Source organism: Bufo gargarizans, chromosome 5, assembly GCF_014858855.1.
Source record: "Bufo gargarizans isolate SCDJY-AF-19 chromosome 5, ASM1485885v1, whole genome shotgun sequence".
Classification (NCBI taxonomy): Eukaryota; Metazoa; Chordata; class Amphibia; order Anura; family Bufonidae; genus Bufo; species Bufo gargarizans.
In genome coordinates this window covers 302,407,166-302,423,835 of record NC_058084.1, presented here as the reverse complement: position 1 = coordinate 302,423,835, position 16,670 = coordinate 302,407,166, and the positions used below count along the sequence as shown (strand labels likewise).

The window sequence follows — 16,670 nt, the reverse complement described above, 5'->3', positions numbered from 1 at the left end:
TACACATATATTTTTTTCCTTTTGAAAAAGAATATTGTTGTAATCCTGTAGAAGCATTAGTTATGCCCTCATCTTCTAATACATCATGTTTAAGTATACTGTAGTTGGTAATACTCATGGTGTCTGCTAATTTTGCTTTTTTTTCTGGCCCTAATTATCATCACCGGGTTCATGTGGTGAAGTGCTCCCTTTCTCCACTGTAAGCCTTGCTTGAGGCAATGTCGGTTGTGTATAAGCTTTTTATTTTCAAATTAATTTGCAGGCAGTATTGGATTTTCCATGAGCCGAGTCAGCATCTAAAATAGTTGTGTATATCAAGTAATGACATTTTATTTAGTGCTGTGGAATTTGCTAAATGATTGCCTAGAGCATTAATGACATTTTTCAACATCTACAGGACCTGCGGGACGTGTGGCTTAATTATCCACTACACCCTCTTCAAGTAAGCAAACTCTCTCCGTATTGTAATATATGTAGTAGCATTTATTGCTTTTTATTTATTTGCTGCTTCCCTTTGATTTCTTCCTGTGACATTCATGATACCAGCGCTGGATTTATTAACAAGCCGTGTGCTGTATACATATATATATCATCCTGTGAAGTGTGTAAACCAAACAACTGGAATTAACTCTGCCTCCAACAAACATGAGCCAATTTCTTTTCTGTCCCGCGAGAACATTTATTTTAGTGACTTGTTTTGTTGTTTTTTTTACTTTGCTTAGGGCGAATGTCATATTTTATTTTTTATGATGTGAACAAGCCATTGTTTAAAAGAAGCCTTAATCTAAAACAACAGACACACTGAACAGTTTTGCATACTGTTGAAACATTTTATTATTAATATTTAATATTAACTTCTCTGTTTGGCTTGTTTTTTTTTTAGCGGAATGTCAGATTCAATCCCAGAAATTAAATATGCAATATGCTGAATTGATTATACAACCTTTTTTTTTTTTTTTTTTTTTTTTTTTGTGTGTGCGCGCTGTGGTTTTTCCATCAGATACTGTCAATTCACAAAGGATCCAAATTATTAAAATACATGCTGCGTTTAGAGGGAGCATTCATGTTTGTAATTTGCATACATACAATATTCTATATGAATTTTTCAATTTTAAGCCCAAATTACCTACCACATGAATAAATAAACATTACATTTCAGTTCTTTCCTATGGCAGGAACCTCAGCATTGGTTCTGAGATGTCTAAAAGAGTACTGGGGCACCTTAGGCTGACCATACACTGACAACTGTTCCTCCCATCCCCTCCCCCAATACAGATTCTTAAAGGGGTTGGCTACTTTCTCACTACTATTGACAAATGTGTATATAAGATGATTATATGGCACTTATTAATATACCCTCTGTGCCTCTCTTTATATTCCCCTTGTTTTCCAAGTCTTTTGTGCTGTCCACACAAAGGTCCTGTCTATAAGATGGCTGCTGATGGAGGGTCATGTGGCCAGACCCATCACTCATCCTCCTCCATTCTAACACATTGTATTGCACTAAACTCCCAACAGATGACAGGTGTAGTGTATTTGAATAAAGGAGACATCACATGGAGGCGATTTTTCCCGGTCACATGTTCCTCCATCTGCAGCCATTTTGTGGACAGCACGAAAGACTTCGTAAACACGGGGGCAAACCTTATAAAATATAGAAATTGATGCAGAATATCAACAAAGGCTATATTAGTAAGTGCCATATAATTATTTAACAAACACATTGGTCAACAGTAACCAGAAAATGGGCAAACCTTTTAAGAAAATCACACTGCTCTTTGTTTCGACCAATTATCAGAAATTGACCTGTCTAAAGATGGCATAAATCCCCCAAAGAACGAGCGGAACGCTTGTTCATCGGGGTGAAATGATATGCAGTGCAGACATCTCAATCATAACTCCCTAAACAGCACTCTGCTGCCAAGAAAGAAGATTTTGTATGAGGACGAGTGATGGCAGCAGGCATGTAAATGCAGCACTTCAACTCCACTTAACAAGCAGTCAATTATCGGGAAGGAATGCTTATGTCATGACAGTCGGCTGCTCTTCGCATCAGCTAAATGCGCCTTTAGTAGGGAGAGGGAATAAGCTGCTGACAGACCCCATATGATCATATGAGTGCAGGACAGTAGTCCCGCAGGCGGCCCGTTGCGCACAGTATCCTAGTAACCTAAGAAGCTGTGCGCTCCCGTGCGCACAATGTATGCCGCTCCGGGACATATGGCCCGCTCACGGACAGTATGTCTCGGAGGGCATATGGTCGTCTGCATGAGCCCTAAGTCTGCCAATTTTCCACCTTTTGAAGGTTAGAGTATGGCCAAATGGTGGCTGTTTGGCTCTTTTATCAGCACACATGCCTTTTTTACAATTGCCTAGAAGATGGTTGTAGCGCCCATGGACTTATGAGTGCATGGCTGCTGCTCCATTCAAGCCCCTGCTCCCTAAGATAAAACTGTTGGAGAGGGAGAATTAGGGTCAAGTGGGGGTCCTTATTAGCGGAGAGATGATAAAGGGGTATCCAGTGGATAACATTTAACTCTTTATGACCCATTTGCATGTATTTCTGTTCTAGACCAAAATATAATTCAATGCATTTTATTGCAGTACAGAGTGGAAAAATTGCAAGTCATTATATCTATTCCAGCAGAGAACAGCCTGTGGGAATTCTCCGGATCCAGCACTGCCGGATACAAGCAGAATTCCCACCAGCCTTATTAATTATAATCGGGTCTGGGAGAGATCCAGCCGCATTCCGGCAATAATGCGCCGGCACACTGTAGCTTGTGTTCGGCTGATTCGCAGCATTGTCTGCTGGATTAGGTGGCCGGATCTATGTGCCGCCATTGTGAAACTAGCCTAAGGCTACTTTCAGACTTGCGGTAGCCTTTTTTGGATTCTGGCAGGCTGTTGCGGCAGGGAACAGCCTGCTAGATCCGTTCCACTGCAAGTCCACCGTGCAACCCAAGGTAGACTCTGACCCCATTCAGTATAGTGAGGCTGGGCTGGAGGTGGGTGGACAAAAACCCACAGCATGCTGTAATTTTTGTCCGTCTGTCTCTCAGCCTGTTTGCCGTGCTGCAGCCGGACCTCTGGCCTGACCCCATTATAGTGAATAGGGCCGGAGAGGACTTCCGGCGGCACGGTGGACTTGCAGTAGTACAGATCTGGCAGGCTGTTCCCCCGCTGGAACAGCCTGCCGGAAAAGGCTACTGCAAGTGTGAAAGTAGCCTAAGACAGAGTGGAAGCAGTTTATGTTTCTCAAAGTGCACTGATATTTAAACATAAATTTCAGTGATCTATAGATGGACAAATAATAACCAGTTTCGTCCGCCACATAAGAATTGAGAAATAATAAATAAAAAGTGGATCATCTACTAATATATACAGTTGCAAGGAAAAGTTTGTGAACCCTTTGGAATGATATGGATTTCTGCACAAATTGGTCATAAAATGTGATCTGATCTTCATCTAAGTCACAACAATAGACAATCACAGTCTGCTTAAACTAATAACACACAAAGAATTAAATGTTACCATGTTTTTATCGAACACATCATGTAAACATTCACAGTGCAGGTGAAAGAAGTATGTGAACCCCCAGACTAATGACATTTACAAGAGCTAATTGGAGTGAGGCGTCAGCCAACTGGAGTCCAATCCGTTCTGGGTTTGCTTTTCACAAGAAGCATTGCCTGATGTGAATGTTGCCTCGCACAAAAGAGCTCTCAGAAGACCTACGATTAAGAATTGTTGAATTGTTGACTTGCATAAAGCTGGAAAGGGTTATAAAAGTATCTCCAAAAGCCTTGCTGTTCATCAGTCCACAGTAAGACAAATTGTCTATAAATGGAGAAAGTTCAGCACTGCTTCTACTCTCCCTAGGAGTGGCCGTCCTGTAAAGATCTCTGCAAGAGCACAGCGCAGACTGCTCAATGAGGTGAAGAAGAATCCTAGAGTGTCAGCTAAAGACTTACAAAAGTCTCTGGCATATGCCAAAATCCCTGTTAGCGAATCTACGATACGTAAAACACTAAACAAGAATGGATTTCATTGGAGGATATCACAGAGGAAGCCACTGCTGTCCCAAAAAAATTGCTGCACGTTTACAGTTTTCAGAAAAATACCTGGATGTTCCACAGCAGTACTGGCAAAATATTCTGTGGACAGATGAAACCAAAGTTGAGTTGTTTGGAAGAAAAACACAACACTATGTGTGGAGAAAAAGAGGCACAGCACACCAACATCAAAACCTCATCCCAACTGTGAAGTATGGTGGGGGGGGGGCATCATGGTTTGGGGCTGCTTTGCTGCCTCAGGGCCTGGACGGAGTGCTATCATCGAAGGCAAAATGTATTCCCAAGTTTATCAAGATATTTTGCGGAGAACTTAAGGCCATCTGTCCACCAGCTGAAGCTCAACAGAAGATGGGTGTTGCAACAGGACAACGACCCAAAGCATAGAAGTAAATCAACAATAGAATGGCTTAAAGGGATTCTGTCACCAGTTTTTGACCCCCACATTCAAAAATATGGTTATGTGCATGGTGCCCTTGTGATTCCTAATGTGGTCTTATAAGCTAAATCTGTAGGCTCATTTAGTGTAAAAAACGTTTTATCTAACCTGTCATTCATCAGATTAAGGTGCCCAGGAGGACACTCATGTCTCCAAGATGCCGCCTGCCGCCGTTCGTGCCCAGCTCCTCCTTTGCTTTCATCAGCGATGTGCCCAGCTCCTCCTTTGCTTTCATCAGCGATGTGCCCAGCTCCTCCTTTGCAGTCATCAGCGCCGCCTTAGAATCCTTTTCAACGCCTCCGGCTCTCCCTCACTCCCCCCTCCTTCTTCTCTAAGATCCCGCGTGTGCGCACAGGCCTGTGCCTGATGCGCCCGTGCGGACTTCTCCGTTCGGCTTCATGGAGCGAAGTGCGCATGCGCCGGCACTTCCTCAACCTCCCGATGACCTGAACTGTTCAGGTCATCGGGAGGTTGAGCGAAGTGCCGGCGAATGCGCACTTCGCTCAATGAAGCTGAATGGAGAAGTCCGCACGGGCGCATCAGGCACAGGTCTGTGCGCACGCGCGGGATCTTAGAGAAGAAGGAGGGGGGAGCGAGGGAGAGCCGGAGGCACATTAGGAATCACAAGGGCACCATGCACATAACCATATTTTTGAATGTGGGGGTCAAAAACTAGTGACAGAATTCCTTTAAACAGAAGAAAATACGCCTTCTGGAGTGGCCCAGTCAGAGTCCTGACCTCAACCCGATTAAGATGCTGTGGTATGACCTCAAGAAAGCGATTCACACCAGACATCCCAAGAATATTGCTGAACTGAAACAGTTCTGTAAAGAGAAATGGTCAAGAATTACTCCTGACTGTTGTGCACGTCTGATCTGCACCTACAGGAAACGTTTGGTTGAAGTTATTGCTGCCAAAGGAGGTTCAACCAGTTATTAAATCCAAGGGTTCACATACTTTTTCCACCTGCACTGTGAATGTTTACATGGTGTGTTCAATAAAAACATGGTAACATTTAATTCTTTGTGTGTTATTAGTTTAAGCAGACTGTGATTGTCTATTGTTGTGACTTAAAGATCAGATCACGTTTTATGACCAATTTGTGCAGAAATCCATATCAGTCCAAAGGGTTCACATATTTTTCTTGCAACTGTACCTTGTTTCCACATAAAGTGGTTTCAGTAGAAGACTGAGTTGTGAATATCTTCTGCTGTGGATGATCTAAATGAATATTTTAAAGGTGTTGATAGGGGACTAACTATTAAATACATGATGGTCTGACACCTGGGACTCATGAGAGAGTGGATGGGACTGTTCACCATGAAATGACCGATGTGGTGGTGTTTGAGAGGAAAGTGGGTTTTTGTATTTGTAATTCTGGATAACTCCTTTAAGATATAACAGCTGTTAAAATCTAGTTTAGAATAATCATGGTGCGTTTCCCTAGAAGTACAAAAATTCATGATCTGCTTTTCTTCCATTCTCCTCTGCAGACTCCTGGTATTTATTCAGTTTGCCATCTTACAAACGTATTACCTTGTACTTGAGAATTGTGCCCATTACTGAGTACTGAATACTTTGTAACGGAGCAAAACAACAGAAGAATAAACCGCTAATGTGACATTGAGTTACATTGCTATTTCTAGGGTCAGGAGTCCTTAGTTTGTGCTACAAAGACCATTTTATCACCAACGCCCACAGGCTCTCAAATGCAGTAAAATTATTCCTGCAAGGGCTCCAAGTGCAGAGGCGGTCATTACATGTAACGCTATAACTGGGTAACATACAGAATACTGTGTACCCGTTTCATTGGGTTAATAATATCCCTTCCTCTAAATCTAGGTTTGTGAAGTGTATCTGTTGTGCATCCTAATAATCTCATTATACCGTATTTTTTGTACTACAAGACAAATTTCTTAGCAAGAAAAAAATCTTGCTAAAAAGATCTGCATCTTATAGTCAGCAGTCAGGTTGTTCCAGCAGTGCCAGACCTCCCTGACTGCTTCCTTCTTGATCTGACAGAGTGCTCATACAGTGCTCTGGTGGATCAATGAGAGGTTTGCATCTGCAACTTTCTTTCACCTTCCATGTCCGATACCGATCTGTATGATCAGTTCAGCTCATGGAGAGGAAGGTCCTAAGCTACACCGAAAGGCGATGAAAACTCCAAGTAAGTGCAACTGATGGGCTTTTGATTATGTCACTAGTGGGCGGGGCCAAACCAGGAAAAGGAGAAACGTGAGTTTAAGACTAGAATGGAGTTTACCTTTTCATTAAAGGTGTGTGTATACAGTATAATATGCATTCTGCAGAGATATGTGTATCTGTGCAGCAGAGCTGTGTGTGTACAATGGAAGACATTTATCAAGCCCCTAAGTAACTTCGCTATATCCACCGCTGGTCTTAATACAAGAATAAAAACAGGCGTAGAGAATGATGAATGAGACGGGCATACATACCGCAGAGCTGTGTGTGCATAATGTAAATCCTGTAGAGCTATGTGTGTTTTTGTATAATGTCATGATCATGGAAAGTGAAAAAAAAAATATTATCAAACAGGACAGGTATAGCAGGCCACTACAGAGCAAGGACAGGAGACACATTTACTTGGATAGGTAGATTTAATGAGATGACCACATTCGCCATTGCTGGTTGTTACAATGGTCAGTAGATGACACGCTAAGATTAACAAGAGCTGACCAAAACTATAACCCCACCCCCATTTCATTAAACCGCCAAGGTAGGTATAATAAGTATAAAATGTTTTTTATAATTTACTAAATTGTCTAAACCTGGGTTGCATTTTCTAATCCAGTGTGTCTTATAGTCTGAAAAATACGGTAATGTGCATTTCTTTGTAGATTATATACCTATAGGTCACAATTCTGTACTAATCATTTCTGCTAATTTTTCTAGGGGGCTTTTTCTGCTGCTGTTACTAATTCCCGTTATAATCACCAAATGCAGCATCTAAATACGAGCTCCTATCTAGACACTATACGAACATTTCAAGCTACCATTTCCAGTTTATTTTTTATTTTTTTACATAACTGTAATAAATGAAATGCATGCAGTGTTCATTTTTCTGCGTTGCAGTTTGTGTTGAGATTGATAGTCTCCTGTATGCTAGCATATTATACATTAACATGCCTTCTGATTTTCTTCCCCTCATAGTTTTGAAGGTAATACGCCACTTGTATTTCTATAGATATGAAGGGGTAATCTATATCTTTGTGTGGGAATAAATTTATCTCTCCGATTACCAATGAATTTTTTGACTTCATATGTCTGTAGAAATGTAATTTATTTAGAGCCATAAACCTGGCACTTTTATTTTTCCCATTCTGCGTACTGTCTGGATTCTGCTTTACTTGCAGTAACATAAACTAGCCGAAAGAATTATGATGACGGTCTATGCAAAATATAGAAGTGAATGAAGCGGGGTGTCATCTCATTCTTAATAGAGGCACTGTTTTATGATAAGGATATGATAGGCAAATAAGCAAATGGAAGGTGAGACCGGCAGCAGAAGGGATTGATCATCTCCATTGTCTTGGGTTGATGATGCTTTTAACAATGAGATAAGATGAACGGGTTTATTGCTGTTTTAACCTAAGCATACTAACTTTGTTACATGAATTTACATTTTGTCCGTCAACTAATGTCGCTAAGAACTTTTCTTCTCATCTGTTGTCAGCTGCAAGAGCCTAACACTGATCGACAACTGATTGAGACATCACCGGTACTAAAGAAGCTGACCAAATTTGAAGAAGTGATTGGAGTTAAGTTTACGCACATACGACTTCTGGCTCGAGCATACACCTTGAGAACAGTGGGATTTAACCATCTGACCTTGTAAGCACTGAGTCTGAACTCTTTATCTGTCATCCAGCAGAGACATATAGCACAAGTACCATTTCTTGTGTTGGGAACAGTGAAAAATAGTCTGTAGAAACACGGATAAGCGGAAATGGAATAAAGTGTATGTGCCAGTAATGTTTTTTGTGACGGTTACAGGTTATTTGTTATGTTGACCCTGGCAACATTGATTGTAGGTCTAAAGAATTCATCTTTCCTCTACAATTCTGTTGCTTTCCTATAGAATGTTTAGTGAAATCAGGGCTTTTTGGTTAATATCCAACCTATAAAACTCAGCCCCTCCTAGCATGGCACATCATTGCTGGGTCAAGTATTATTTCAGGACACATTACCGCTGAAGCCAGTCATAGGCTGCAGCGGCACACTTGACCATGTGCATACCCTGGCAGGGACTGGAAGATCGCCGAACAGGTGCCAGGTGTATCCCCGGAGTGGTGGGGAGCAGGTGACTGACTGTTTCACTAGGTCATACATGCTACGGGGCATGACTAAAAAAAGAAGTATTCCAGGAAAACTTTTAGCTTAAAGGGGTTCTGTACCTTTTGATTATTGATGATCAATCCTTTGGCCTTGGTGCGGCTCAGTCCTGTACACTTCAATGGCCTGAGCCGCACATAGGACAGTGATAAAAGTCATGACGTCACTGGGCCTGCGAGAAACAGTGAGACGTCGGCGGTGCTACTGCCAGCGCCGCTGCCTTCTCAAACAGCTGAATGTCGGGGGTCCAAGGTTTTAGACCCCTGCCGATCAGATGCTGAAGATCGATCAAAGGATAGATAATCAGTAATCAAAAGGTACAGAACCCCTTTAAAGTGTACCTAAATCTTGAGAGAAACTTAATTGAAATTAATTGTAAATGTGATAAAAAAAAGCATATTTGTGATGTAAGTTATATGTTTTTCTACTTCACGGTGAAGTTCAAGTGCCTGTTGTGCTTTGCAATCTGTACCCCTGTACATGGATTCCTCTACTGCTGCACTGGGCGCTGTAAAAGCAGGGGCATATATTATTGGCATACATTGGCTAATGCTTGGCATGGGCTTTGTCAGGCTTTAGCAGAGCGGGCAATAACCTGCAAACCACATCAGTGCAAGCTATTAGTGGAGCGGAGAGCAGGAGCCTCATAGCCCATTGCTCCTGATTCCTGGGCCCTCTCTGCTAAATCCCGACAAAGCTGATCTATGCCAAGCTTTTGGAAAGCGGCGCATGTACAGGCACGAGCAGCGATGTATGCCCCTGCCTGTACACCACTCAGTGGGGCCGCTGTGGGATCCAGTGGTTTTCTGGAGTACGGATTGCAGAGCCTAATAGGCACCTGAATTTCAAGTGTCTATTTCACTAGCAAAAGTTAAAACTGAAGTACATTACGAATAAGCTTTTTATCACATGTACAATTAGTTTTAATAAAGTTTCTCAGAAAAAAAACCTGCTTTTCCCATTTACAACCCTCACTGATCAAGGAAAGTCCCCCGAGAAATAAAGCAGAATTAGGCATGAAATGTTCACTTTCTAGGAATGTGTATGTAGCACTTGCTGACGTGCTTCTGTGTAAGACCTTGTCTCTATCCAGGTATGGGTAACACTTTCTTATAGTCAGTGTAATCTCCCCCCCTCATCCCACTATAGTATTAATAATACAGTTGTAACGTCAGGTGCCAAATATTTAGCTTGCTGTGCTCTGACAAATAAAAGGCGGTCAGAAAACTAGTAAAACTAGCATGTTATATGCTGATTGTGTTTTAGAAAAGCACCGCCATCTGTCTAAGTAACGATTGGCTCCCGGTGAACAATGACAAATGTGGCTGACGTTATGACTGAAATGAAATATGAAACCGTAGTTATGTACTTTTTTCTTAGAAAATTAAACCAGTAATTTTACCTGTATGTTTGTTGGATCCCACTGCAAGTCTAGAGTTTCTGAAAATGTGAAAACCTACTGATTTTAAAATGCGAGCTGCCAAGTTGTATATACACATGTGCCGGGACGTCATTAAACTGAACCCATAAACTTAAAGGGTTATCTTTGAGATTGTATATGGCAGGACATAGTCAAGTAAGGCTACTTTCAAGGCTTTCCGTTTGTGAGATCCGTTCAGGGCTCTCACAAGCGGTCCGAAATGGATCAGTTTTGCCCTAATGCATTCTGTAAGGAAAAGGATCCGCTCAGTTTGCCTCTGTTACGTCTCCATTCCTCTTTGGACGAAACTGAGCCAAACAGATCCATTCTGACACACAATGTAAGTCAATGGGGACGGATCCGTTTTCTGAGACACAATCTGGCACAATAGAAAATAGATCCGTCCTCTATTGACTTTCAATAGTGGTCAAGACGAATCAGTCTTGGCTATGTTGAAGATAGGGTTGTTGCGGGTATCGAAATTTCGATACCCAATCGATACTTTTGTCCCGGTATTGATATGATACCAGGATTTCCATTTTTCGATACTGGGCTGCGCTGCTGAGCAGCCAATTATCTCTGAACATGAGCACGCTGCTGTCAGCGCGCTCATGTTCCCTCAGCAGCACAGGGGAGAAGGAAGCAGTGTCTCCCTCCCCCCTGTGCTGCTGCTGCCACCAATGAGGAGAGAGGGGCAGAGGAGGGGCGGGCGCACTGCGCCACCAATGATGGGACTTTTCCTACACAGAGCGGCTCCCAGCGATGTCCCAGCACTTATCATTATTCCTGGGCGCCGCTCCGTTCGCCCTCAGTGCCCCATTACTGTCTCCTCTCCTGCTACATATGCCAATTACGATCGGAGCGATGGGGAGGAGACATCAGCTTCTCTAGTGGGCGTTCCTTCTCCCTGCGCTGCGATTGGACAGCGCTACAGCCAGTGAGAAGGAACGCCCACTATGCTCCATATGCCAAATACTATCGGAGAGATGGGGAGGAGACAGTAATGGGGCACAGGGGGCGAACGGAGCGGTGTAATCCTGGGGCTCCAATCAGTTACCATGGCAGCCAGGACGCTACTGAAGCCCTAGCTGCCATGGTAACATCCCTGATGCTGCGTGCACAGGGCAGCAGGGGGGACAGTGTGAGGTCCTATTCACCCTGATAGAGCTCTATCAGGGTGAATAGGACAAGGGATGAAAAAATCCCAGGTTGTGGCCCCAAGGGGGGAAATTGTTATTAAATAAAAAGTGTAAAAAAAAAAAAAAAAGGAATCACCCCCTTTCCCTTCCTTCCCTTTCCCTTTCCCTTTCCCTTTCCCAATTTCACATATAAAATGTGTAAACAATAAATAAACATATTACATATCGCCACGTCAGAAAAGTCAAAACTATTAAAATATTTTAAAAAATCTATGCGGTGAACGCCGGAACAGAAAAAAATAAAAACTGTGTGATTCGCCATTTTTTTAAATGCGGAATGCACGTGCCTTTTTTGGTTTATTTTTTCGTATGGTATCGAGTATCGCAATACTTTTTTATGGTATCGAAAAATTTTGTATCGCAACAACTCTAGTTGAAGATAATACAAAATGGATCCGTTCTGGACGGATGCAGACGTTTGTATTATCTGGACGGATGCAGACGTTTGTATTATCTGGACGGATGCAGACGTTTGTATTATCTGAACGGATCCGTCTGTACGGATCCGCACCAAACGAGAGTGTGAAAGGGTCGCTGAATTTTCATGAAAGTTTTGATATGTCATTGAGAGTTATCAAAGGTTGTAATCCGTGCGGGTCTGAGCGCTGAGATCGCTGGAACGAGGAAAGAGAAGCACCCGCTTATTGTGTGCTCTCTCCTCGCTGCAGGGGATGGAATCAAGACAAGCCCAAAGACTTTCTATCACTTCTGTCTCCTCATTCTAGCGGTCGGTGGGGGTCTCAGCACATATCCCCACTAATCAATTTGTTTCATGTCTCTGACATTTAAAAGCTTTATGAAAACTCAGTGATCCTTTACAATGTGGACCCTGATCATGATGTCACATACTTCAGGACACACAGCTTGTCTATTTGAATGAGATTGGGGGTTAAGTTGATCTGCAGAGAGGAAGAAAGACTGGGCATGTTGAAATCCAAAATGTGCAATTCTTTTAACCCCCTACCTCCCAACATGTGCCATTGAGGAACTGCTGGAATGCCTTTATACATTATCGTCCAGTCCTGTTGAAATCTAATCTGTAGGGACATCTTAAAAAGGACCTGTCTAGTGTACCACCTGCACAACCTTCTGCAGCTGGGGCTTGGCATTCCAATCCTGCCTGTATCAAAACTGGCTCACTGTGTTGTTAAAGGAGGATTCCAGTTATCCACGGGATAGGGGAAGGTTGGGACTCCCACTGATGATGAGAATGGGTGCCCCGTTCCCCTCAGGGCCCTCTGAAATGTCTCTGCTCATCTCTATGGGAGTTCTGAAGACAGTTGAGTACAGCACTTGGCTATTTCCGGAACTCCCATAGAGATGAATGGAGTGCAGTTCACATAACTGACCTGCTACTCCGTTCATTTCGGTGGGCTCTGATGGGTATGGGGTACCCATTCTTGTGATCGGTGATAGGACCCCTACCGATCTAATAGTGATCCCCGCCCATCCTGTGGATAGGGCAGAACATTTAACAACCAAAATAACCCTTTCAGCTAAGATTAGTCCAGGGATCCTCTTCGAGCCGAGGTCAGTTTGCACTGCACATCAGGAATAGGACACGAGGGACACGGGCAAGATAGTGAAGTGCATATACAAGGTGACTTTCTGTAGAGTACACATACAGTATGCATAAACTGTAAAGTGGAGTTTAAAGGTGTTTAACTTAACATGAGTTTTAAAACTGAGCAGCCTGCAATGTACATGAACACGTGCAGACAACAGAAAAAAAGTTGACATATTTTTAATAAAAAAAACTATTCGTAAATATTTTCTATCACATAGTAGATGCAGTGCAATAGTTTAAAAAAAGTATATGAAGATGCCCATTGCCTTGGCAGAATAGCATGCTGTGGTAGCAGTGGTGCCAGACAACGCCCCAGTCATCATCCATTTGTCACCTGGGGCTTTAAATAATTAAAACTGCTCCTGACCCAATTTGTATTACAGTAATGATGCCAGCCTTTACCGTGCAATGTGATCCTTTTATACAGGAAGGCTGGCCCCAAAAGCTGGAACTAGCTGTAGTATCATCGACATGTTCAAGTTTATGTTGCGATATTGAACCATTCAGTGAACTCTGCTAAAAACGTGTCTGACTCGTTATGTAACCTGCTATTCGCTGAGTGATTATCGATCTCCAGATATCAATGTATGTTTCTTTCCCCTCCAGAGGCCACAACCAGAGGATGGAATTCTTGGGCGACTCTATAATGCAGCTGGTAGCCTCCGAATATTTATTCATCCATTTCCCCGGTCATCACGAGGGCCACTTAACGGTGAGGACCATATAAATCACGCTCCGAGAAGGCAGGCGATGCGCAGGCGGAGTCGGGAATTTAGTGAATTGTTCTGCCATTGATGAATAACTAGGTAGTCCATCACCACGGCTCCTTGCCGGAGATTTGTGGCGCTTTAAGAAATATGTTGCAATGGCATGGCATAGTGATTTATGAGCTTTAAGCCTCATGCGGTCTTTGTTTCTTCAGTTTGACGAATCAATAATGTAATCAGTGCTAAGCTTTGTATGCGAGGAGTGGCCCTGGTGCTTGTTTCACAGATAGGAGCATTAGGGCTCTTTGTGTAGCTGATTTATACCAGGGCAGCGGCCTGTTTGCATGCTGCTAACTTAATTAAAGTTACTGATTGTAACCATCAAAGGTAATGAAGGCTTTTCTTTTTGTTTTACATCAAGATCTGGAGGCATAGTGTGCTACCTTTACTTGTGTGGGCGCTATTTATGACATTGTGCTGGGGGTTTTCAAAGCCTTTTGTATTCCATCTTCAATAAAGTTCTGATTATAATATTAGGCTATTAAATTGGTCTAACTGCCCCACACCTTGAGGAATGGCACGTTATATTGGAATCCGGAAAAGCACGTTTTAATGATATGCTACAGTACTTATTTTATGCTAGACGGTAGGTGCTTATATTTAAAGCTGCTTATATGACACTTCCCTAAAGCAAATCAATACCACTGCTTTTAGGGTGTGCTCACATGGGACACCAAATCCACTGCAAAATCCTTATGTTTTTATGCACTTGATTGTTAAAGGGCATCTGTCAGCAGATTCGTACCTATGAAACTGGCTGACCTGTTACATGTGCACTTGGCAGCTGGAGGCATCTGTGTTGGTGCCATATTCATATGCGCCCCACATTGCTGAGAAAAAATATGGTTTAATATGTGCAAATGAACCTCTAGGAGAAACGGGGGAGTTGCTGTTGCACCTAAAGGTTCTAGGTTCTGCCAAGGCCTCTGCCCTTTGACAGGGCCAGGCAATAAAAATATCACACCTGGCCCAGTCAAAGTGCAGGAGGCACGGCAACTGCAGAGAAGAGCCTCTAGACGTAACGTGAACGCCCTCCGTTGCTCCTAAAGGCTCATTTGTATATAATAAAAAAAAAAATCCCAGCAATGTGGGCACAGTGACGTCAGCTGCCAAGCGCACATGCAACAGGTCAGCCAGGTTCATAGGTTCAAATCTGCTGACTGATGCCGTTTAAAGGGGTTATCAGGGTTGCACCGTGATCCCATGTGGCGGCCACTTCAGGAATCACGTGCCGTTTGTTGGCTACATGATCTTAGTCTGGCATTTTCATCTGCAACCCATGCATGAGTTTGAATCTTTTAGTAACGCTGTTCTAACCTCAGATTAGGGTCACATGCCCAATGTACGGCATGTGATCCCAGAAGTGGGCGCCACATGGGATCGCAGCACAACCCGGATAACCACTTCAAGGTGAACACACCACAGATTCCAGCCGAAATTGAATCCTTAATTTCTAGTGCAAATGACAACGCAGTAATAAATAAGTTGTGCACTTGTAATGGGGCATTGCTAATGGTAATAGCTCGTGCAATATAGAATCACACAAAGGCGAAGACCAAGGTCCTGCACTAACAGGAATGCAGAATATATTTAAAGCTAATTAATAGCATTTTTTGCTACACGTAGACTTTTGGTTTGCCTCATTATAGGTGCACTCCCAAAACGCTCCTTTTTGTTACACAGCAGAGAAGAATGAAGCCGGTAGAAATTAGGACATTTCATTCTGAGCCTTTCCGAAGCATCTTCATCTTTCTTATTTTTTGGCTTATCTGTTTTTCTCATTTTTACAGAAAATACTTCAATGCCCCTGGCACATATCCATAGATATTTCTACATAATACCAGTAATTATAAGTAAACGGATTTAATCATACCACCTTTCAGTTCTGCACACATGGTGTGTCTGGGGTTATTTTGTGAAGGTGGAGGATTTATTTATAACATAATAATCATGTATTTATGGGGAATGCAGTTGTCTTTATTATTGTTACATATAATAAATGTGTATTTTCAGTTTTTGATCAGTACTATGTTACTATGTTAACACCATGTATTAAGTGTACATGTACCAGCCACTTCTATTCCACACAACTGGTGTATAATGGATCCCATACCAGTTTGTTAAAGGAAATGTATCGCCCAAAATTTTATATACCAGTTACCATATTTTTCACCCCATAAGATGCACTCCCCCCAAAAAATAAGGGAAAAAATGCCCCTGTCTTATGGGGCAAATGCTGACATTTTTACATCGCAGGCTGCGATGTATGAGCGAGTGGGGAGGCACTGGGAGGAGGAGCTGGGGGCTGGCAATTGGGGTGGTGCAGTCACTGTACTCCGGCCCCGCCGCTCCAGTGCTGCACTATACAAATATAAAATGTCTCATTCAATTAAAAGTGATTAAACTTTTAATATTACCGTACACCCGAACAGCTTTTGTAGAATGCAGGCAGGCAGAACGGGCGGCAGCATAACTCCCTGATGTCATGTGCCTCCGCTGCCTACTTTATGAATTAAGCAGGCGGCACAGGCACGTGACGTGCCGGCCGCCCGGCCTGCCTGCGTTGTACAGAAGCTGTTAGGGTGTACGGTGGTAATAGGAGTGAGGGGGCAAGTTTAATCACTTTTAATTGAATGAGACATTTTATATTTGTATACTGGAGCGGTGGGGGGGTGAAATCTGTGGATGACAGTTTTATGGGGGACATCTGTGAATGGCACTGTTAAGGGATGGGGGGTCTGTGGATGGCACTGTTATGGGCTGGGGGGTCTGTGGATGGCACTGTTATGGGGTGGGGGGGGGGGGTCTGTGGATGGCACATTTATAACAGTGCCATCCACAGATTCCC

The 16,670-nt window shown here is 42.9% G+C and overlaps 1 protein-coding gene across 1 annotated transcript in view; it reads left to right on the top strand.

The window, feature by feature from the left end:
* The window catches only part of DROSHA (drosha ribonuclease III), a 305,757-nt gene that overhangs the window by 259,766 nt on the left and 29,321 nt on the right, over positions 1 to 16,670 (top strand). Inside the window, exons 24-26 of the mRNA XM_044293205.1 lie at positions 398 to 442; positions 8,211 to 8,368; positions 13,662 to 13,767. Of these exons, the coding sequence (XP_044149140.1) occupies positions 398 to 442; positions 8,211 to 8,368; positions 13,662 to 13,767 (309 nt within the window). The remainder of the gene's footprint in view (positions 1 to 397; positions 443 to 8,210; positions 8,369 to 13,661; positions 13,768 to 16,670) is intronic.